The sequence below is a fragment of the Acomys minous genome (genome assembly GCF_964271855.1).
Source record: "Acomys minous genome assembly, chromosome: 3".
NCBI lineage: Eukaryota > Metazoa > Chordata > Mammalia > Rodentia > Muridae > Acomys > Acomys minous.
The window spans coordinates 6,641,141-6,666,372 of NC_140485.1; the positions used below are offsets into that span (position 1 = coordinate 6,641,141).

The window sequence follows — 25,232 nt, forward strand, 5'->3', positions numbered from 1 at the left end:
ATTTGGGATTGACCTTTAAGTAAAGACCTTGCTTAACTTGGAGGTCATTTTGTTCAGCTTCTCGACTGGAGGAAACGTTCTCTTTCTGTTGAGTTCTAAGGCACTAAGCAAATGTTTGCCTAACCTTTGCCTCGAGCATAATCTCACCTTTTAATAAAGTACATCTGAAAGGCTGCGCTACAAGTCTGTCGTAGCTCAGAGCCGTGGTCCTACCCGGAAGTGGGGGAGCTGAGGAACTGTCCTGTTTGAATAGTAAGTCCTGTGTGATGAGTCTGAAAATGAGAGCAGCGTGAAAATGGCAAGAAGCTATGAGTATAAATAGAGACAAGTCCTGTCCCGTCCTGACGCGCTGACGCGGTGACGTGAGCTCTCAGCGAGTTGACTATCAGCAGCTTAGCGTGCTTGCCACTGCCGTGGGAGTAGCCTGGGATAAGGCTTAACCTTTGGAGAGAGACGTAAAGCTTCGTTTTTTCCTTTCCCCTTACTTGGCAGAGGTAGGGTCCTATGAAGTGGGGACCTAAGGGAAAAATTCCCACCACTTTCCTCCGGTACCCTCTAGGGTCTTTTTCCCAGATGGGAAAGAGTTACAAGAATTACTGGTCAGTCTGGAGCACCCACTGGCAAGGTTCTAAAAGCAGATGGCTCAGGGCTTGGAATACATACAGCCGTGTTAGCATTTGTACCTTTGGGTGCTAAACTTCCTTTAGGTTCCGACCCCTGTAGAGGACCTGCTTGTTAGGGACAGGGACAATCATACTGTTAGTCTTGGTTTTCTCAATAAATGGATGCTGAAAAAAAAAAGGATCAGAGCACAGAAACCTCCTTTAGGGAGTGAGTGTAGAGATCATCAGTAGGAGAGTAGGAAAACAAGACAGGGGAGAGAAGAAAGCCATAATGGATGGGTTTGACAAGAAGAAGGCCATTGTGTTCAGTCTTAAATATGGACATCTAGGAGACAGTGGGAACTACACTAGCAAGCCAGCCCCTCCCAGTGTGAGTATGGCCCTGTATTATATACCCACCCCCACCAGTCATTGGCTTCTTACTCTGGCGATGTTAAATCCATAGGATTTCCAGGCTGCCTTGAAAGAGTAAACTTGAGTGGCCTGATAGGCCATTAGGTACACACACAGGGGTATGGACCAGATATCAATAGCAACTACTTTTCTCTCTATTCTTTTAAATTTTATATATGAAGCCAAGAGGATAAATCATTGATCTTCACTGCTAGTTAAATTCTGTTCTATAGATGAAGTGACCTGGATTCAGGCCATTAGGATGTGAGAAATCCCATATTGACTTCCCAGACTAAGCCAAGTTCTCCAGTCTTGCCTTCACTACAGAAGCCCTGGATTGAGAGATGGAAGCTTTTGCATGCTTGCCTAATGGTCAAGGTGCTACTTTACAGGCCACTTGCTTCTTTCACCTTGTGGATGTCTTCCTTATCCCCTCTCCCCCAGTCTCAGGACAAGAGAAGTCAGTAGATACAGGACATACAGGACCCTAACCATCTTCCAAGTCTTAATCTGCTCTATAGCCATGCTTCACAGTTGTTTCTCAGGGGGCATTCTGGAAAACAATACAATGTCTCACGAAGACATGAAGCTTTAATTTGTTAAACTTTAAATTCAACAGCAAGGTTTTTTTTTTAAATCATGCATGCTTTATTTATGCTATGAACAATAACAAACTAAACTAGAGCAAAACTTGAGCAGGTTTTATTCAGCCTTTGTCCTACATGCTTTGAATATATGAAAAGGCAACACATTTCAAATGAGGCATTAGGTCTTTTCTCCTCCCCCTCTTCTCTCTGTCTCTGATGGGATCTCTCTATGTAACCCGAGATATCTCAAACACAAGATCCTCTTGCCTCAACTTCTGTAGTGATAAGACTACAGGTGCAACACCATGCTCAGCTACATATCTCTTTTGACTCTGCACTTCTCATATGTGAGAACTGGTTAATACACACCCCCCCCCCCCTCATTCCCAGAGATGATGCCTGCGCCACAGAGTACAATTGCATGTTTTGTGCTAATATTGAGGTAATCTCTCTATATATAAAAAAATAAGCAGTGCCAACATTGAACCCAGTGTGCAATGTTTAAGTTTTAATTGTACCCACAAATGCACAGAGACCCTCTAAATATAATCGAGGGCTTAGGAAGATCTTCAGAGAAAGGTTAGACAGGATGGCAGTAGCAAAGAAAGGGGTATAATGGAAAACAGAAATGCAAGCCGGATGGAGACAGCTGGTGCTATTGAAGTCGACAGTGCACACATTATAGAGGGGCAAGGAAATGCTATTTTCATTTGAAAAATAAGAGGGCATTGTAGTCATTTTCAGAAAGAAGCTGTAAAGCAGAGAGGACATGATAGCTGTTTGAAAAGCAATTAGGCTTTCTCCTAGAGGAGATGGGAAATGGATTCCAGAAGAAATGCAAAGAACTCTTTGACCCCATCATGTGTCAGCACTTCACCAGCCAGGAGCCGTCCTCGAGCTGCTGTGTTAGGGACGGCACAGGGAGAGATGTCAAACAGGGAATAAAGCAGCAAGAGGAACATTGGAGAAAAGGCATCATGGCTGCTCTTCCATGTGTCGCTGATGGCAGCTCTTCTGTCTGTGTCACAGCTGTGTATGTGATAAGTGTGCCACAGTGAGTTTGCGCAAAACAATTTTTCAAGCACCAGTTCTACCTAATGGCTCGTTACAAGAGAAGGACACTCCAGAGTGGGCTTGAAAAACAAACACCTACCAGATAATAGGTTAGGCCTGCCAATAACATTTGTCATTTCTTTCAAAATCCACCCTACTGATTATGTCACCTTATAGTATAGGCTACTTCAGCCTCGGTGCCGCTCACACAGGGCTTCAGAGTACCCATTGATGGGACGCCGTCTTTAGCACTACCAACTATGGGGACTTAGCATCACTCCTGGCTATAGCTACCTGATGCTAATAGTTTCCCCCAAACTATGCCTGAAAATTTCCAGATGCCACTTACAGGGACTGACACACATAGTGATGAGTCAGAACAGCCCTTGGTTAAGAACTGTGTTGCTCCCTAAAGTGACAAAACGAAGGGATGTTTTCCACTACCCATACACCACCAGAGTGTCATGAGCGAGCTTCATCTGGCTTCAGATGTCAGCTCCCCCACTTACAACTCAAATGACAGGGTACACACTCCTGTCCTTTGTAGCCGCCCCGCAGAGCCAGCCTAGACTCCAGGAGTGTGTTAATTGTTTTCCAGACAAGCTTCCACTCTGAGTACAAGGTGTTATTGATGCTTTCTATAAACGAATTAAACCAACTAAAACAAATTATAAACTCTGCAGGGCGCCATATCAAAAAGAAACAGGCAAGATGGGTTTGAAAGAGAAATGTCAGCTTTCCCCTAACACGTAGATTTTCAAACCTGTCACTTTTTTCCGGTTTTTCGAGACAGGGTTTCTCTGTGTAGCCTAGGCTGTCCTGGACTCACTCTGTAGACCAGGCTGGCCTCAAACTCACAGCGATCCACCTGCCTCTGCCTCTGTTGGGATTAAAGGCGTGTGCCACCACGTCTGGCTACAAATTTATTTTAAGGTCTGCAGCAAAGGAATAGTAATACCTCTCATCTGTGCCGGGTGTCAGGCAGATTTGAATAGCATGCATTGATGAGAAGAGGGGACATGGGGCTCAACGATGCTTCCATGACAACCATACCTGGTTTCCTTTGGAAATACTGCTTTGTGTGTGCCATCCAAGGTAACCACTGGAGGTCACTCTAGCCCTATCACAAAGTTTTAAGGTCTGCAGACGTGTATCACAGAGGGAACCCTCAGATAGCTTCTGGAGCTCCAGGGGATTTAAGAGGATTTAGGCATATTCTGAGATCCAGTGAGAATAAACAAAGTGAAAACTGGCCCCATGCAGAGGCAGCTGCAGCAGATGAGGTCAGTGCAGTGGGCAGATGCAGCTATTCATAAGCTTCTTGGGTTCCACTGTTTTCTTGTTGTTTGTTTGTTTGTTTTGTTTCCAATCTCTAGCATCCACACCCTTCTGGGACCATCTTTGCCTGAATGCAGAACTGCCTACCTACTAGAATCCTTAGCCAGCGACTTGTCTGTCACCATAACAAAATACTAGAGATTGGATTGTTTATGGTGAGAAGTTTTGAAGGTAGAAAGTCCAAAAGCATGTTGCTGGCATCTGGTGAGGGCTTTACCGTGGTGATATGGTAAAGAGAAAGAGGCAAGACAGAATATGCATGGAATACAGAGCCTGCTTTTACAACAAAGGCACGCTTGAGCCAATCCATGAATGAGCAGCCCTCATGACTCAATGATTTCCCAAAATGCAGACATCTCATATGCGCTTAGCTTGTTCCAGTGTGCATTAAGTTTCCAACACATGAAATCTGAAATTCAGTCACACCATACCAATGAGTGACAGGCTAAAAGAAAACCCAGCCTCTTTGTTTTGGATCTGGGTAGCTCTGTGGTAATTTACCATACCCCTGAGTCCTCTGTGGAGTCAGGCCAGAGCCAGCCACCAAGATTTTACCTGAGGTAGCATTCTGGTTGATTTCCTTTTCCTGCTTTTCTGCTCTATGCTACCCAATGCATTTCTTTCTTTCTTTCTTGCAATTTTTAAAAATTTCTTTTTAAAATATATACATTTATATTATTACACATAAATAAAATAAACTACATGCAGCAAGAAGAATCACAAAACAATCAGGAATTATATGAATGTTACATTCATAGTGATTTGGCTATTTGTATTCTGCAAACTTGAAGAAAACATCTTTCCTATCTTGGTGAGTCTAAAAATTCTGAATGAAAATCAATATCTATCATATCTCATCTCTGTCAACTTAAGACATCTAGCTAGACCTAAGAAAATCTTAATCTCTAAGCAACTAAGCTTAATTGTAAGACTAAACTAGTCTTACAACCCCACCAGAGACTTGAGAAGGAATAAAACTTAATTGCCTGAGTAAACCGTAAGTGCAGGATAGAGGCTTCCAAAATGGAAAAAAATGACAGAGACATACCCATTTCTTTAATAAATCACTATGCATAAGTCTCCATCTTTGGGTCAGCTTCCTCAGAAGACATCGGTGGATCATCAGTGCTCAGACATGTCGATCCCTTCAGCCCTGGTCATCAGCATGGCTGCCATATGTGGCGCTGGGGTTTGTGAATTCATCCTTTGAGAGTTGTTTCAGCATTCTTCTGGCATTTTTGTGCAGTATTGGTAAATGTCTACCCCTGGGCCCCAGCAGGCCTCACTGATACCTCTTCTGTCTATTGTCCAAAGAGACTGGGTGAAGCTCTTTCCAGGAACCAACACTCTCTGTGTCCAACCATCTGTGAGGGAGCTAACAATAGGACTTAAATGCCCAGAGAGGAATTGGGAGTATAGCCCTGAGAGAGGGCACTTGCCTAGCACCCGTGAGACTCTGGGCTTGATCTTTAGCACAGCAATAATACTACCCAGGGAACTATTTAGAAATTAATTTTTAAAGTCCCTTAAACCATTTTGGTGTGATGGAAAGCAAAGGAGAGGAAGTCAGAAGAGAGTTAGCAAACAATAAGGGCTAAAGGCCGAGTGACATGGACACCCTGGGCCATGGCTTGGGTTATTTGCCTTTGGTGAATAGAATCTAAGCACCTTCCCACATCAACGTAACACTGCTTAAACAAATTAACATTCCAATCACGACTAATTCATTTGGCTGGAATAAATTCACATGCTGAAGCAAACGGGGAGAAGAGAGGAAAGGCAAGAAGAGGTGGGAGGTGGTGGAGCACGTAACAGCCACCTCTCACCTCTCTCTCCTCAAACGTGCTGACTTTAGCCTGGCACGCACTTGAGAAAAATGATTAAGACGATTGTCACGTGTGACAGAAAAGTTAATTTCCATTTAGAGAAATATTTAAATCAGGAGTTGGGAGCATTCTCTTTCTTAGTTAATAATGGCCTAGATTACATGGAGAGTAGATTACATAAAGCCTATGGATCAATATACCATTTTCCTGATTAAATTGCGGGTGTACTGTGGGATTTGTAGGGGATACAGCTGAAGAGTTGTCTGGAGACCTGAAATTACATTTCAAGGGTAAATAAGGAATAGTGTAAGCTGGGATGATTTCTTTTTTATCTTTCCTCCTCCAGATCTGTAGATAGACGGGTTTGAGTACTGGAGGAATGAGTTCCTTCCTAGTGCTTGCTCCTTTGCTGTCTCCACTCAGAGCTGACACGCTCCCTCCTCCAGAGACTTGCTTAAATACCAGGTGAGCACACTTATGTCTCTGTCTCTCTGTATTGAATTTGATCCATGAAGGTAAACTCAGTAAGCATGAGCAACAGTGACAGGGCACATTTATCTAAGGTCAGGGGTGGGTGATCCTAACAGTTATCTTTCTCTTCCATTTATGAAATACGCTGGAGTTTAAAACTCAACTGCTCAAAAAGGCCAATGCTGGGTGTGATCACATTTTTCCTTGTGGATAATGAACTAAGTCACAAGGAACGTCTTCACAGAAGCAGTTTGGGATAAAGTACTGCCGTCACCTTCATATTTCAGTAAAAGAGATTTCTGAGGCTGAAAAATATATAGACTATATTTCAGGGTAGCCAGGATCTCGTTGTGTAGCCCAGGCTGATCTTGAACTCATGACAACTCTCCTGCCCAGCCTTCTTCTTTGGTATTAAGATTACCGTGTCCAGCTAAAAGTCAGCACTTAAATTGTTCACTAGGATCTTAGCCATTCTGAAGGGTGTAAGATGCAATCTGAGGAATGATTTGCATTTCCCTGATGACTAAGGACATTGAACATTTCTTTAAGTGCTTCTCAGCCATTAGAGATTCCTTCTCTTGATAATTCTGTTTAGCTCTATACCGCATTATTTAATTTGGATATTTGGTTTGTTGGTGTTCAATTTCTTTAGTTCTTTATATATTTTGGATATTAGCTTTTATCAGATGTAGAGTTGGTGAAGATCTTATCCCAACCCATAGGCTGCCATTTTGTCCAATTACTGGTGTCATTTGCCTTGCAGAAGCTTTTCAGTTTCATTAGATCTCACTTATTAGTTGTTGATCTTAGAGCCTGAGCTATTGCTGTTCTGTTTATAAAGTTGTCTTCTGGCCAATGCATTCAAGGCTATTCCCTACTTTCTCTTCTATTAGGTTTAGAATATCCTGTTTTGTGTTGAGGTCTTTGATCCACTCGGATTTGAATTTTGTGCAAAGTGATAAATATGGATCTATTTGCTTTCTTCTGCATGCAGACACCATTTGTTGAAGATTTTTTCCCCCAGTGTATTGTTTTAGCTTCTTTGTCAAAAATCAAGTGTTTGTAGGTATGTGGGTTTATTTCTGGGTCTTTCATTTGGTTCGATTGATCAACCTGACTGTTTCTGTTCCAATACCATGTACTTTTTATTACTATTGCTATGTAGTACAGCTTAAAATCAGAGATGGTGATATCTCCAGATGTTCTTTTATTGTACAGAATTGTTTTTAGTTATCCTGATTTTTGTCTTATTTTTCCATATGAAGTTGAAAATTATTCTTTCAATGTCTGTAAGTATTGTGTTGAAATTTTGATGAGAATTACATTGAATCCGTAGATTGCTTTTGGTAAGATGGCCATTTTATTATGTTAATTTTACCAATTTATGAGCATGGGAGATCCTTCCAAAAATTCAAGTGACAGCTCATACTGGCAAGGATGTGAAGCAATGGGAGCTCTCCTCCATTGCTGGCAAGAGTACAAACTGTATAACCACTGTGGAAATCAAAACGGAGGTTTCTCAAAAATTTTGCAGTAGATCTACCTCAAGACACATCTTTACCACTCCTGGGCATATGCCCCAAAGATGCTCCACCATATCACAAAAACAATTGCTAAACTCTGTTCATAGTAGCTTTATTCATAAGAGTCAGAAACTAGAAACAACCTAGCTGTTGCTCAACCAAAGAATGAATAAAGAAAATGGGGTACATTTTCACAATGGAATACTACTCAGCTATTAAAAACATCATCATGCAATTTGCACACAAATGGGTGGAACCATAAAATCATCTGATGAGGTAACCCAGACCCAGAAAGACAGACATAGTATGTGGGGACAATCGGGGTGGCAGTCAGGTGTGGGAAGAGAGTGGGTGAGGGTGAGGGTGAGGGAGAGAACAGTAATCAGTGGGGTCATCTCTGGGACAGGGAGGCTCCTGGGAGCCTGGGGGGGGGGGGATAACCCTAGCTGAGACTTCTAGCAGTAGTGGCTATGGATCCTGAAGTTGCCATCTCCTGTAGCCAGGTGTGACTTCCAGTGGAGGGAGGGGGACCCCAACCTACCCATAAAACCTTCAACCCAAAATTTATCTTGCCTACAAGAAGTGTAGAGTTAAAGATGGGTAAAAGTTGAGGGAATGGTAAACCAATGCCTGACCCAACTTGAGACCCACCCCATGGGAGAGAGCCAGCCCTTACCACTATTAACGATGCTCAGCTATGTTTTCAGACAGGAGCCTGCCGTAACTATCTTCTGAGAGGCTTCCTCCAGCAGCTGATGGAAACAGAGGCAGAGACCCGCAGCCAAACAATAGGCCAAACTCGAGGAGTTTTGTGGAAGGAAGGATAGACGGAGCTGGAGGGGTCAGGGACACCACAAGAAGACCTACAGCGTCAACCAATCCAGACCCATGGGCGCGCACAGAGATTGAACCATCAACCAAAGAGCATGCGTGGGCTGGACCTAGACATGTGTAGAAGATGTTGAGCTTGTCATCATTGGTGGGTCCTCTAACAATGCAGGAGCTCCTGTGACTCTGTTGCCTGCCTTTGGATCTCTTTCCCCTAGCTGGGCTGCCTCATCTGGCCTCAGTGGGAGAGGATGTGCTTGGTTCTGCTGCAACTTGAGGTGCCTCAGTGGGTTGGTACCCTTTGGGGACCTCTCCTTCTCTGAGGAAAAGGAGAGAGGGAAATGGGGGAAAGGGTGTGTGAGGGTGGAACTGAGAGGAGAGGAGGGAAGGGCTGGGATCAAGCTGCAAAACGACTAAATAAGTAAATGAAAAAAAATAGCAAAATTTTTTTTTGTTAATTCTGATAGTTAAGTCATCTGCTACACTGCATAGCAGGTGTGAGGAGCCCGTACTAGGCCCAGTTAGGACTTAGTCTTATGAATTCATGGTCAGGAAGAGGAAGGGTAGTTTTCTGGTTTTAATGTCTGATGGACATTCTGACCTCTAATTTACCTGTTTTATAGGAAGCAAAATCAGCTATTGCACCATTAGTCTCCTTAGTAAGAAGCATGGCGCGCTCTCCCTCTCCCTCTCCCTCTCCCTCTCCCTCTCCCTCTCCCTCTCCCTCTCCCTCTCCCTCTCCCTCCCTCCCTCCCTCCCTCCCTCTCTCTCTCTCTCTCTCTCTCTCTCTCTCTCTCTCTCTTTCTCTCTTCTTTCCTTTCTTTCCTTCCTTTGCTTCTGCCTTTGTCCCTTCATTCTTTCGATCTTTCCTTCCTCCCCCTCTGATGTTTGTGTGTGTGTGTGTGTGTGTGTGTGTGTGTGTGTGTGTGTGTGTGTGTACACAGCTCATGTTGAAATCAAGGCCTTCTACATGCTCAGCACAAAGCCCATCACTGAGCCCTGCCCCGCACTCCCAGCATCGAGAAGGATAACTTCTACAAAAAGACATGACTGTAGTAGAAATAAGCTGCCAAGTTTACAGGCATGACCTGAAGATGCTTTTTAGCAAAACAAACAAATAAACAACAAAACAAACCCCTGCCTGTCTCAGTTAAGGCTTAATTGCTGTGAGGGGACACCAGGACACAACAACTCTTACAAAGGACAACATTTCATTGAGGCTGACTTACAGTTTCAGAGGTTCAGTCCATTATCGTCATGGTGTGAAGCATGGCAGCGTGCAGGCAGACATGGTGCTGGAGAAGGAGCTGAGAGATGTACATCTGGATCCACAGGCAGCGGAAGGAGACTGTGTGCCACACTGTGTGTAGCCAAGCATAGGAGATCTCTAAGCCCTCCTCCACCACTGTGATGCACTTCCTCCATCAGCATCGCATCTACTCCATCAAGGCTACACCTCCTAACAGTGCCACTCCCTATGGGCCAAGCACTCAAACACGTGAGTCTATGGGGGCAAAACCTATTCACACTACCACACTGCCTTAACTTGTCTTTTTCTTTCTTTCTTTCTTTCTTTTTTTTTTTTTTCCGTTTGCTGAATGTTTTTTTCTCAGGAAGCAGCTAAAAACTGTTTGAGAATGAGAGATGGGATTGTTTATCCACAGACTCATTAATTAGGTTCATGTTATTAGTTTTCACAGGATATGACTGGTTTTCAAAAGGACCCTTGCTTACTTATTACTCACCACCCTTATGACAAGCACTCAGAAAATGCCAAAGTAAAGTGATATCACTGATGACTTAAGCAGGGGAAGGGGTGGAGGAGGGTTTAGGAGGGATTAGGAGGGCTTGTTTGTTTGTTTCTATTTGCAGCTTTATTTGAGATCCCAGAAATAAAAGCACACTGGGCTTTTTACTACATTTGTACTTCCTTAATTTGTTTTCTCTACAGACACACACACACACACACACCTTTAACAGACATTAAGAATGATGTTTGTGAAGCTCGATTGTAGGTGTGCACAGTGTGCTAAGTGTTTGCAACATTCCTGACAGACGATTTCAGAAAAATCTATAAACAGAAAAGCATGAGGGTCTGGAAAGTAAAGATGTTCAAGATTAACTCATTTTAAGAAAACTAGAACACCAGCTCTGCAAATGTTTTTCAGATGTTTTTAAAACCCTCTCATTTTTAAGTGTAATCTCATTGCTATTTATTTGTACCTGTCATGTATTGTAGATTGTATGGAGCGGCTCCGTGCAGAATGTCTCGTATACCTCAATTTCCATGACTATGCTCAGAGTTAATTATGATTGCCCCCAAAGCGTTGCTATTCCGACACTGGGGACGAATGAACTGGAAAGCAAGACAACTGTCACACCAGAAACCTGAACACCCCTCCTCACTGCAATGCTCTCCTGTGTCTGGATTATACATATACTGTATAGCTAATTCCTGCTTCAACCCAGCCATGGCTAGGATGCTAACCTATGTGAAGTCAAGAAGGCACAGCTTGAAGGGAGTTTGAACCTTATTCATGCAGGCATGGCCAGGAACTGGCAGTAAACATCACTTCAAATCCCCACCATATTCTGGGCTTTCTCCTCATCACCTGCTTCTGTAGAACACCAAACTGCCTGGCAGCTTTGTGTGCAAGTAGGCGGTGAGTGCTTGTGCACATGTAGGCGTGTGTGTGCAGAGGGCAGAGGGCAACTTCGGATGTCTAGCTCGTTGTTTGAGACAGGGTCTCTCATGGGGACCTAGGGCTCTTAGTTTGGGGTAGGCTAGCCAGTGAACCTCAGGGACCCTCTGTCTCTACCACTCCAGCTCTCAGATTACAAGTGTTTTGTTTTGTTTTTGCTTTACTTTGTTTTGTTTGTTCATTTTACACCTGGGTGTTGGGGACCGAACTCAGGTCCTCATGAGTGACCAAGCTATTCCACCACCCCTTTCTCCAGGTTTATTTTAAGAAATCAACTTTATTGCCTATATGCTGTACAGTGTATCAACTCCTCTTGCCTTCCATAAGTTCCTGTAACTTCACTGTAACTATTTTCAGTCAGGACTTCTTAATTTTTTTTCCCCAACCACAACTTCTTTAGGTCCAAGAAGCTTTTTAAAAATCCTGAGTATATGCACATATAAAGCTCGTATAAAAATCAAATAATTGGGGATAATAAATCATAAAATGTACATTAAAATAATTCTTTGCTGTTATAAAATGTTACTGTAAATTACAGACAAAAATTCATATTAATTAAAATATGCTTTGGTTGCTGCTCTGCTTATTTATCTTTGTATAAGGAAATCCTCTCTTGGGCTGGTGACAAGGCTCAGAGGGAGAGGCACTTGCACGTGAGCCCGATGATTTTAGTTCTATTCTGAGATCCTACCCTGTAACAGGGGAAAATTGATTCCTGGGAGTTGTCCTTTGACCTTTACACATGTACCTTTCTCCTTGCTCTTTCACATGCACAGTAAAATAAGTAAGAAAAGAAATACCTTAAAGAAGCCTCGTCTGAATATTTGCCAGTATAGGAAGTAAAGCATTGGCACTATTTTTCCAAGGTGATCAATACTTCCATTTTACATTTGTTAATGCCAAGGGTTCCACTTCACGTAAATATGTAGTGTAAACTGGCACATGCATGTTTAGGGCCATTTCAGAAATTGTTTCAAATTCTGCCCTAAGCCAAAAACCAAAATTAACTAAACATATATTATGAAACTTGAGTCAGCAACTCCAACGGCATTCTTTAAAGTCAAATGTTCTAAGACAATGCAACCCACAGACACCAATGTGATAGATGAAAGGACCGATGATAGGAAATGCTGCAAGTCCGATGGCCAGAACCAGTATGCTCACTGCCTTTCTATAAGAGCAGGCAGCTTCGTGTGCAGGATAAAAGCATCACAATCCATAGCACCTTGTCTCAAATCTGAGCCACCATGTTTCAGGTGGAGTCTGTCGGCAGTGTGTGGTATGAGGGCCAGTGCACCTGTGTGTTTAGAACCAGGGCACACTGTGCTGCGTGTAAGGACTGTCAGAATTAATGATTCTTAATATGGCTCTTAGTTTGATTAATATGATTCTTAATGTGCCTTTCAGACATGTGGAGGCCTTGGGCTCAATAAAATAAATATTTTAAAAATAGGAGTATATATAGGGAATTTCGGCTTGTAAGCATCCTTAGATACCTCACTGGAAGTCCTGCTTTTTGTCACTGTGCATTCTAGAACTTTTACTATTGTGAGTTTGACTATAGGACCCCAGATGTGGCTACAGCCCACAATTTAAGAAGCTAAACTTTCAGAAAACTTTACCACTTGTCCTATGGTGAACTTGGCATCTATAGCCCTGCATTGTGCTTTGTGCTTCCACATGGGGCGGGGGGGAGTCTATTCCCCGAATTCTGTGAGGTCAGAGATTGAGGATTATTCAACCCTCCCTTCCCCCTTTTACACAGAGATAGTAGAAGCTTCACAGTAAAAGTTTAACACTTTCTAAACTGAGTCAACCGTGTCATAGACTGAAAAGCAGCGGTGGCCCTCCCTTGCTTTGTTTCATCATGTTTAATCACACTGTGGTCAGCTGAGGGCAACAAGCACTGAAAAAGAAAGAAAGAAGACACCCTGGGGCTTCACGCTGTGTCTTGACTAACAGAGGATGAGTTTGTGTACCTGAGACTCTCCAAAGTGAAACAGGGACATGCTCAGGTGGCAGGCTCAGCAACTCCAGTACGTGACTGATAGAGCATAGCAAAAGGGCTTAGGCAGTATAACATGACACTAATTGATAGTGAGGTGTAAAGGAAGCTTACAAACTAGAAATCCCCCATGGGTCACAGAATGTACTGTCTGTTTGCTTATTTATTTATTCATCTCACTTTACATCCGGGTCATAGCTCCATCCCTTCTCTCCTCCCAGTCCCACACTCCCTCCCTCCTCCCCCCTCCACCTTTCCTCAGAAAAAATGGGGTTCCCCTTCTCCCCATCCACCCAAGCTCATCAAGTCACATCAGGACTGAACGTGTCCTTCTCCCCGTGGCCTGGCACTGCAGTCCAGCCAGGAAGGAAGGATCAAAAAGCTGGCATCAGAGTCCATATCAGACACAGCCCCCCTTTCCCTGTACTAGAGGACCCACATGAAGCCTGAGCTGCTCACTGCCAACATCTATGTAGGGGGCCTAGGTCCAGTCTACGCATGGGCCTTGGCTGGTGCTTCAGCCCCTCTGGGCCCTGGTGAGTTGGTTCTGTTGGTCTTATCTGATGCTCCTGTCACGTCCAGGTCCTTTTCTCCTTCCCTCTACTTTTCAACAAGGCTCCCTACACATCACCCAATGTTTGGCTGTGAGTCTGAGCATCTGTTTTGAGCCACGGCTAGGTGGAGCCTCTCAGGGGACAACTCTGCTAGGCTCCTTTCTGCAAGCACTGCGGAGTATCATCAATAGTGTTAGGGGTTGGTTCTCTCCTACGGGGTGGGTTTTGGGTTGGGCCAGGCATTGGTTGGACAGTCCCTCAGTCTCTGCTCTATCTTTATTCCTGCACATCTTGGAGGCAGGATAAATTTGGGGTGAAATTTTTTGTGGATGGGTAGTGTTCCCTTCCTTCTCCTAGGAGTCTTGTCTAGTTAGATGGTGTCCTCTTGAGTCACTATTGTCCCTGCTACTAGGAGTCTCTGCTAGAGTTCCCCTCATACCCCAGGAGCCTGGCCAGACTTAGGTCTCCAGCTTGTCACAAATGGAACTAGAAAGGATTGCCCTGAGTGAAGTAACCCACACCCAGAAAGACACACATGGTATGTACTCACTTATAAGGAGATTTTAGCCATATAGTATAGGATAAACATACTACAATGCACAGGCCCAATGAAGATGAATAACAAGGAGGATCCAAGGGAGGAGGCTCAAATATCACTCACAGGGGGAAATAGAAAAGATAGAGGCAGTGATTGAAGAGAAGGAACAAGGGAGGAGAGAGAGCACAGAGAAATATGAAGGTGGAGACCTGACCTGAGGAGAGTAGGGCCAGGAGGACAGAAGGCCTATACAGAAAAGAGAAATGGTGGGTGGGGGCATCTCTGTGACAAGCTGGAGACATAAGTCAGAGTACATTTTAAAAATAATTTTATTTTATTGAGCCCAGGTGCTACCCATGCTTGAAAGGCAAACTCCCTACCACTAAGCTGTAGTCACAGCATCTTTTGAATCTGTTATTTCAAAACAAGGTCTCTCTGAGTTGTCTGGGTTGGCCTTGAACTTGCCTGGTAGCCCCATCAGATCTTGTACTTTGGGATCCTCCAAAGTAGGTAGAATTATATAGGCCTCTGCCTCCATTCAAGTTATCTTCTGTCTGGTGTTAGGGGCAAGGGTAGGATGCCTGCATGCTAAGTCACAAATGACACATGCAAAGGGCAGAGGACAACACGAAGGAGTCAGTTCTCTCCTGCTATCATGGGGGTCACAATCTACTAAGCCATCACAGCAGCCCTAAATTCTGTTACGAATATCATATCATTGATATTCATATAAGTGAATATCATTCATTGACAATTTTAGTACCATTTTTAAATGTGAGGATTACATTTTGCAACCTTTCCACCCCATTCTTCTTCCAGTTCCTTTCACGTCACTCCAAACAATTCATGACCCCTTCTTCTACATTAATTTTTATTATATACACACACACATATATATATACACACACACCAAATCACGTCTAATTAATGTTGACTTTATTCGTGTGTGTGTGTGTGTGTGTGTGAGAGAGAGAGAGAGAGAGAGAGAGAGAGAGAGAGAGAGAGAGAGAGAGAGAGAGAGCTCTCCCCATCAGCAGCCATTGACTGTCTGTAGCTCTTCACCTAGGGGGAGGTCTTCGTGACTCCATGTTGCCATAACAGTTGGCGCAGTCTTTTCAGGTGTAGTGCAGGCAGCTGTATTGCTGATAGTTCATGGGAACAAAGTCCCTGCCACTATTACACAACAGAATTCACAACCTGTTCAAGATGCCAAAATGTCATCGCTCTTAGTGATGCAGGGAGACCTAAATGATTCAGAGCCCACAAACTCCTGCCCCCACTCTTTCTCTAAAGGATGAGGGACGACAATATGGAAACAGGCTAGGATGGTGAGGAATGCATCAAGAATGTTGAAATTCTTGGAAGCTTGGGAGGCATGCATCATCACACATGTCCGCTAGTTTTTATAATATTACTCAATAAGACGAGGGGAAGGCACAGAAATCTGCCTCTCTTATGTGCACAGAAACCCATGCAGAACCATGCAGACTCTGATTCAGATGGTTTTCCATGGCCCTGAGATCTGTCAGTGACCAGTTCCCAGGGATGCGTTTTCCATCAGAGGTCAGAGGGGATTGTCATGCCCTGCATGGTGAGCTCTCTTTATTCTCATCTAGATGAACCCCTTAGAAGGTTTAAACCAAATAGGGACTTCCCCACTCCTGGATGAAGTCAGTCCTGGAAGATAAGACAAGACAGGACTTCTGCTGCAGAAGCCCCCAGCCCGGGGAGTGAGGCGCAAACCCTGACACCAAGTGTGCAAAAAATCTCCAAGGAAGATGGCATCTGGGACAAGGAGGCCAGCAATCAAGAGGAATTAGAAGCTGGACACGATAGCACATGCCTTTAATCCGAGCACTCAGGAGGCAGAGGCAGACAGATCTCTGAGTTCAAGGCCAGTCAGGGCGACACAGAAAAGCCACATCTTGTAAAAATAAAATAAAAGCAAACAAAGGAGGGGGAAGAATAGAAAGAGGAAGGAAATAAAAAGAAAGGAATTATAGAATAGGTAAGTGGGAAATTTATCTTAAAACTTTTCCAAGCCCTAGAAAGAACATCTCAAGACATAAAATAAGCAAGAATAAACCATGGTGTTAATTTAGTTTTGATAAGATCTTACTTGTGTAAGCCCCATAAAAATTTGGTAAAATAGTATTCACCCAAAGTCATAGTGGTAACAGCAGAAAAAGACTCAAGTCTCTAGGTCCTAAGAATTCTCTTTACTTTCTTACTCATATTTACAGAATAACTAGATCACAGGAACCTGGATGAGCATCCTCATGCCAAATCCTGAAAAATATTTCTACTCAACGGTCAAGATGAAAGAATGAAATAGAGGAAGGAAGAAAGGAGAGGAGGAGAAAGAAAGAAAGAACTTAGAAACTAGGAATATTTTTTCTTTGATAGGGGAATATCATAAACATTTTTAAAGTATAAGTAAACAAACAGAAATTCATGAGAACATCAAAATTACAGTACTTGTACACGGTCAATGATGATGTATAGTTAAACATAGAAAGCCTTGTGGAAACCCCCTTGTCAGGTAGCGAGGCAGCCATCAGTGGACTTGGAAGTCATTGAACTCTTGCGCTCACAATCAACTTTCAACCCTACTTCCCATTTTTACTGGTAACACTCTAATTTTAAGAAAGAGCAAATATCACAGTTGAGATCCTCAGAATTTAAGATACCACAAGAAAGTAAGTAAGTGCTACTTTTGAGTGAAGGAATTAGGGTTAAGGTACAGCTCACAAAGGGAATGCCATTTCCTCCTGGTAAAGTGTGGCTGTTTTTTTTTAAATTCTCTTTAAACTACCTTTATGTAATTTTAATATAATATTTTATTTTTTCTCTGGAAATTTCACACAGTATGTTTTGGCCATATTCACCCCCTTAAATCCTCCCAGATACACCTCCACGTCTCTTTCCAACTTCATGACTTCTCTCCATCTCAAGACAGTCCACTAACTCCAATTAGTGCTGTCCACACCCTCATGAGTGTGTGGTCATCCACCAGAACACAGTCAACCTTCCAGGGACCACACCCACAAAGTAAACTGACTCTCCCCCACCTAGTAGCCATCAATCATCAATAGCTCCTCAGTTAGGGATATCTGTTCCTTGACTCCATGCTGCAGTATTGGCTGGAGTGATCTTGTGCAGGTCTTGTGCAGGCAACTACAGCTACTGTGAACTCACGAGTGCAAAGGTCCAGTTACACAGCCTTTTATCTAAAGAAGGATATCTAACCTGCATCTTGAACTATAGGCATCTCAACTGCCCAAAAGACTGTAAGATTACAAAAACAGGACTAGGGCTATAGATCAGGAGGCCTTCAGTGCTGCTGCTGCCGCTGCTGCTGCTGCTGCTGCTGCTACTATTACTACTACTTCTTCTTCTTCTTCTCCTTCTTCTTCTTCTTCCTCTCTCTCTTCTCTCTCTGTCTCTCTGTCTCTCTCTCACACACACACACACACACATACACACACACACACACACACACACACACACACACACACACACCAAAAATATGCAATTGCATCCTCCCTTAAGTATTAATCTAAATAGGCCTGTCAATCACCTGTACAGAAAACTACCACTCAAGAAAACTTTCATGCCTGAAGATTCATTAAGACGTTTGGAGGGAAAAGTATTCCCTTGATGAGCTATACACCCTACAAGTTCCTTTCTCCATGCAGTTGTTTATAGATGCCCACTGCTAAGCCTGCTACCTGAGTTCTCATTCCAAACCATACTTTTTTTCCTTCCTCCACATTCTGTCTCTTTTTCAGTGACTAGCCCAAATCCTCACCCACTTGTTTTGGCATGATGGGCATTCTCGTTCTCTAAAGAGCACCCTGCTCAAGCCAGGCGTGATGGCACATGCCTGTAATCCCAGCACTCTGTGAGTTCAAGACCAGCCTGGTCTTACTGACCTTACTCCTCCCAAAAGTGGCCAGGAATTTTCTTCTGGGTCTGTTTAAGTTTTGTTTTTAAATCTACGTGACTGAGAACTGCAAATGTGGTAGGAAAAGATAGTGCCACACTCATATTTTACAAATACGCATTTCCACTTCTTGTAGAAAGGAAGTGCATATCCACCTTGTAACTAGCTCGGCACACAATACTAAAAGTTTGTCTGTTCTGAGCCTTTAACCTAGGTGACGCCTCTGGGCAAGCTCAGTGGCTTGGGGGTACAGAAGCATGGCTACGCAGAGAACAATGGTCACGGGTAGGAATGTATGGACTCTCCGAGGTGAGGCTGGCCACCAGAGCAGAGAGACAAGACTAACCTTCACAAGGGTTCGCTGCCCTAGAGCTGTAGATGGGGAGAAGGTGACAGATGTGGGGACCCTGGCTCTGTCTTCTCAGATTTCCAGCTCTCTGAATGAACGGCAGCATAAAGACTCAGTTCTCATTTCTGTTCTCTGGTCTTTGGTGTGACAGGCATCAGGAATTTCTATTTTTCACTTATAAAAGCAGCCCCCCTGGCTCCCTGGTAACATTCCAAGGAAAGCTCTTAATTCGTTACACTTGTGCAGAGGAATGTGGGTGGAAAGAAGAAACAAAAGTAGAAACAGAGTAGAGGAAAAAGTCTTCAGACTTGGTTCCTGGCTGCCTCTTTTGATAACTCAAAGCTCGAAAAAGAGCCAGACAGGTTAACAGAGTGAAAGGAAAACTGTTACAAAGATTGCCCCACCCCTAGCACCATCAGCCACAGTGCAAAAACACAGACTTATTTAAATTTGAGGAAACATAAATTGGAAGTTTCGAATGTAATGTTGCCTCTACTGAAATAACATGTTAAACATTTTAAATATAAAAATGCAGAGGCATAGTTCAAATATGTATGAGTCCAAAAGCTTTTTTTATACTTAACATCTTTACATCCAAGGGTATCAAATATAAATAATAACAATACCAGCCTATCCTGACAAATATAGTATTAAGACTTCAAATGGCCAGAGTCCAAAAGTCAGACCTATAACTCACCAAGCTTACGTACATGGAGTCAGAACCAGGAAGAGTGGCCACTTAGAAATAACTACAAATAAAACACCTTGTATGTGCATCACCGTAGATGAAAATTCTCCTCGCTGAAAAATAAGTCTTTCATTATAAGTGACATCTGCGAGTCACACAGCAGGTTGTAGTGCCTGTGGGAAGACCCGGGCAACAGAAAACAAAACTGAGTTGACAATTTCCACATGTTAGAACCTTCAAGATCCAAACTCCTGCCACCAAATATAGCCAGAAAGGTACAGATACACAGGTGTTTACTTCCACTTCTTCTCTTCATCATTGATGTTTTTTATTTTATCTGAAGTTTTAATTAATTTCTCATTCACAGAAAAAGTCAATATCCTGAAGAGAAGAGAGAGAGAGAAAAAAAAAAGAGATTGAACTTTCAGGGAGTGTCCTGAAAGAGCAGGTGTAGGTTTTTAATTTAAAAATAAGACTTAAATTTGGATTTATGATAAGTCCAGGTGAGAAACCTAAGGATTTTAAACAATTATCACTTTAAGTCAAATACTACTTGAAACAAAGGTCTTTAACATACACCTCTGGGTTACAGTTGCTTGACAGCTGGAGCGAGCTCAGAGCTATGAAGCGATGCCAAGTGAGCCGTGTCTGTGGTGCTGGGCTATGTTTGAAGCAAAGCAGTCGGCTTGGGAAACTCACTTCAAAATAACTGTCTCACAAATGATTTTCCTTTTTTCTCTGCCACAGTTTACAGAGCCGGAGGGCAGTGGGAAGCCTGGGATTTTATTTCGTGCATACATGGAGTCTGTCTGCCATAAAGATAAGACTCAAAGAATTTTCTAGGCTGTTTTGATCTTCTCAAAAACAAGTGGTATTCTTTTCTTCAATCTACCTTTCATTAATAAATCTACCTTTCATAAAACCATCAGGAAGAACAGCTTGGTAATTTTTTTTAGTTCCTGTCTCTTTGACACAGATGCCTTCCAGGAAAGCTTATATTTAAAACAGGAGTACCGTGTTGTATACTTGAAACATGCTATTAGTCTCCATTATGACACACACACACACACACACACACACACACACACACACACACACACGTTTAATATATGAGGTGGCAGGTGTGAATTATAAATCAACCTGGACAGGATGATCATTTTACAGCATATGTATACATCAAAACGTCAAGTTGTACATCTTCAATATACAATTTCACTGCTCAATTATATTCCTGATAAAGGTAAAATAGTTTTCAAAAGTTGAAACATTTAAAGAAAAATCAACTCATATAAAGTGATTACAGTGTGTGAAGAAAGTGTGCTAACCTCATAGTCAACATGTCATGTCACCATTTCATAAAAGTCACTGTTGGTGCCTTTTATGGCACAATTCCCATCTCATCCTTGTGCTCACTGTAAACCTGTGTGCCCAAAACAGCAGCGTCAGGACAAAGCTGATATCTGGGGTGTTGAAAAACTCCTTTCCTTGTAATTAAAATCACATGAGCCAGCGCTTCCCTTCTGATGTGCATTCCAGGGAATTCAGAGCAAATCTGAAACTCCCTGGCAGCATGGGGAATTCTGAGTCTGTGCTTTGGGGGCAGGGCTGCCTGGCCTGACTACTTCAACATTGCTTCCCTTTCTATAACCGCATGACTTGCCTGAAACCTTCTGGGATCTTAAAAAAAAAAAAAAAAACAAAGTCAGTGAAAAAAATTAAAGCAAATAGGCAGTCATTTTAAAGAATGTATACGCCCCATGTCTTAACAATTCAAATCGACGTTCGCTGAGTGTATCCTGTTTGAATCCTTCAGTGTTATAGACTGTATCTTCTGGTTGACATCAACCGTGCTCCATCCCTCCCTGGGCTCTGCTTAGTTTGTGGGTACATTTTAGCTCAAGAAAGCAGCTCTTGCAGAATGAAAGAGGGTGCTAATTTTTCCTAAAGGAGCATTCTCATTTACACTGACCACTGACACACAACCCTTGGCAAATCTTCTCAGATATTTTTTGAAGGGGGACTCAACTTCTATGCATGTGTTTTTGCTGATCAAAACATTATTTTGACTTTCCTTCAATTTTTTTATGCACTAACAGAAAATGATAGCTACTATTAGACAATAAATGGTTTGAAGATAGGAAAGCCAGGAAAAGTTAAGAGCCACACAAGATATATATACATATGTACAGATATAGATAGATAGATATAGATAGATAGATAGATATAGATATAGATATAGATATAGATATAGATATAGATATAGATATAATCTCGTCTTACACTGCCAGCCCAAAATTCTCCAGCTCCGTTTTCCTTTATCAGCTTGGAATAAACGTAGATCTGCTGCCCTTTCTTGACATTGATGAACCTACAGTCGGGGGCATTGTAATCTTCCTGTGCTCTAGCCAGAGAAATAGTATCTGGAAGGAAGAAAAAAATTATGTGACTAGAAGTAAAAAGGCAAAGCATATAGGCGAAGTAGGAAAGGAGATTTCAAACAGAGGAGAGAGAGAGAGAGAGAGAAAGGCAGAAGATTCAAAACTGCAACAAAATCTTAGGCGAGTGAATGCTTGACAGTTAGACACCAAACACACCACGAGACACAGCGCTGAGAACACAAGCACATTTTAGATTCACTACAAAGTGCAGTCTGGCTTTCTGCCGGATATATTTTCAATGATATGATTGGAAGATAATGGAAACCAAACCGTTAACAACGCCTTACAGACACACTCCTCGTCTGCACACAACTTCTTAGAAGAAAGTTTATCCATAAATACTCCACGCCCAGCGCGCAGAGCCGCGAGGCCCCCGAGCAGAAGAATCAATGCTCTTGCCATCTTCCTTCTCTGCGCTTCAGCTAGCCCTCTCTGCCTGGCTCCGGTGGTTCTTTTATTTGAAAGCCAAATCTCTGGGTACATAGCCAGCCAATAGGAAGGGGCCACATCCCCCCACTCCTCTCCCCACGCCACCCCCTTCATAATGTGTGCTCCTGGATCCCAGAGGCTTTTTAGCATTTCATTTTCCAGAGAGAGAAAGTCAAACTCCATGTCTGTGTTCCACACAAATGAAGCACCATGGTTAAAGCTACATGTGCCATGCCTTGTGGTGCCCACCAGCAAAACACTGTTGAGGGGACTGCGGAAAGGCCAACCACTGTTTGCTCTTCTGTTTTATTCCCCTTAGTCTTTCAGTTTATAAGCAAGCGTGTATTGATTGTAGAATCTGCTCAAGGTGTAAAAATGGAGGCTGGGGAGACGGTTCAGTGGACTTACTGTGCAAGTGTGAAGAATAAAGCCCAGAACTCACATAAAAACTGAACAGGCATGGTGGCCCTGTGCAGGGACAGGCACAAGGCATCCTTGAGGCAAGCTGGCTAGCCAGAGGAGCTGGAATCAACAAGCTCTGGCTTCAGCAAGAACCTCTGTAAATGAAGTGGAGAAAAATTGAGGAACATACCCAACATGAACTTCAGGTCTTCCGAGGAACACATACATCTACACATGTGTAAACAAACACACACACACACACACACACACACACACACACACACATATACATTTTTAAAAGAAAAAAATGTCTTGAGTGCAAATTTTATTTTTAGTAAGTCAAAATAATAAAATTCTAGATTTGCATAATATATGTAAATGTATTTACATGATATATTTTTATTATTTGTATATGTAAATATAATTATATACTATAAAGAAATCGTTTTTAACAAAATTGGCTGCATACCACTTATGATTATTATCATTTTGGTATTTTATACTTTATTCCTTTAAAAAACTTTTTAATTTGTTCACTTTACATCCTCATTGTAGATCCCTAACTCGTCACCTAAGGGTACCCATTTCCCTCCCTCCACCCACTCCTCAGAAAGGGGAAGCCCTTCTCCCACAACATCCAACCTTAGCATATCAAATATCATCTGGACTGCCTGTATCTTCTTCTTCTGTTTCCTAGTAAGGCTGCACCACCAGGGGGAAGAAGTGATCAATTAGTGGGCACCAGAGTCCACATCAGAAGCAGCCCCTACTCCCCGTACTATGAGACCTATGGAAACTGTGCTGCCTGTCTACTACATCTGAGCAGGGGGTCTAGGAGGAGTGTTCCCCTTTCTCCACATGCTTGCCAGCATGTGCTATCACTTGAATTTTAGATCTTAGCCATTCTGTTAGGTCTAAGATGGAATCTCAGAGTCGTTTTAATTTGCATTTCTCTAATGACTAGGGCTGTTGGGCATTTCTTTAAGTGTTTCTTAGCCATTCAAAATTTTTATGGTAGGCTTCTTAGAAGTCATGTTTGGTCCAAGCCACTGGTGGATTATATAATACACTAGTTAACATCACAACCAGATCCTACTAACATGGAAGCAAGAGATAGATGAGTGAAGAAATGGGCACAATTCCTTCTTTATTCCAGTGTACGATAACTTTCCCTCACTATAACACATGCCTGAGACAATCAACTCATAAGGAAAAAATTTATTTATTTTGGGTTACAGGTTTAGGTTCCAGTCCATGATCACTGCCTATTGATTTGGCTTTATGAGGACAGTAGCAGAGAACACCACTTATCTGATGGAAATGGAAGGAAGGTGTGGAAAAAACAGCCAGTGCGGTTCTGCAATCCCCTTTGGTTCACTCCCAGGGACATACATACCCGAGTTGGCCTCGCCTCTCAAGCACTCTACCTCCTCCCAATTGCACCCATCTTGGGAGCACACATTAAACATGTAGGGCTTTTTTTTTTCTTTAGAGATATTCAAAATCAAAACTGTAGTAACTTCCTCTAAGAATTATTTTAGTCTGCAAATGCCATGATTGCTCACAGAGAAGAGGGTGAAACTTGAGGTTTGTTGATCTGGTGGTTTCAGTGAAAACACCTGCCGGCCACCATGCTTCCCACCGTGATGATAATGGACTAAATCTGTGAACTGTAAGCCAGCCCCAATTAAAGAGTCCCCGTGGTCATAGTGTGTCTTCACAGCAGGAAAACCCTTAGTAAGACAGTTACTGCTCTTTACTGCTCTTGAGTTAGTCTAGACCATAGAAAGAGGAACTGTAAGGTAACAAGCCAGTGGAAAATCACCCTGTCCTTGGCCTGTCCCTGAACCTGGGCCTTGGAAATTCTTACCTCTGTGACTCAGGGTTAATGGCCAAGCAATACTTAATGGCCATGCTGTACTTCCTCATGAGCTCACTGTGTGTGCTCCAAACCCCAGAAATCCCACCCTTTCAGCCTAGCCCACTGCTCTCTGTTCCTGCCCAGAGGCAGTGGCCATTCTGTTTCTTTCCAATAAATCTCTTGTGTGTGGTTTGTTGTGTGGTATGACTCTGGTATTCCCTAAGCTCCCTATTGCTGATACGCTTACACTGAAAAACCCTTTCAGGAACATTTTAGAAGTCCTCAGTACACAGTTCCATCTGTTTAGTAAAGATTTGAGGAGCAGATACTGTGTGCTAACTTCTGCTTTAGCCATGTAGAATCTAGCACTGAATAACAAGAAGCTTTGGTCCAAAGAGTTTATCATTTACCATGAGAGATAGACTGTATCTAGCTGCTTTTTACAGGGTGATTGGGATGCGCATTTCTCTGGTGAGGTGAGATCCTGTCAGCCTGCCTCTCCAACTTGGCTGACCATGTGGCTTCAGAGACCCACTATGAGGGACAAGAATTTAAATTATTAAGCAGTTTTATGTGGAATTACTTTCCAAGGCGTAAGTTGGTAGTGCAAAATATACCTAGCATAATAAAGTTTTCTTGCTTGGCATAGATGAGTACATGCACATGTGTGTAATGGAG

At 42.8% G+C, this 25,232-nt stretch overlaps 1 protein-coding gene and 1 long non-coding RNA gene across 2 annotated transcripts in view; one reads left to right on the forward strand and one right to left on the reverse strand.

Moving 5' to 3' along the window:
• Nucleotides 1-25,232, forward strand: part of LOC311593880 — a 71,824-nt gene that overhangs the window by 36,937 nt on the left and 9,655 nt on the right. Inside the window, exon 2 of the long non-coding RNA XR_014777854.1 lies at nt 6,167-6,285. This is a non-coding gene — a long non-coding RNA (uncharacterized lncRNA). The remainder of the gene's footprint in view (nt 1-6,166; nt 6,286-25,232) is intronic.
• OTOR (otoraplin) lies at nt 20,803-22,271 on the reverse strand (the record flags this gene model as incomplete). The annotated part of the gene is made up of 3 exons (XM_084774207.1): nt 22,150-22,271; nt 21,705-21,844; nt 20,803-20,844 (listed from the first exon to the last, which is right to left on the reverse strand). The coding sequence occupies exons 1-3, from the start codon at nt 22,262-22,264 to the stop codon at nt 20,803-20,805; spliced, it is 297 nt and encodes a 98-aa protein (XP_084630333.1). The 5' UTR covers nt 22,265-22,271.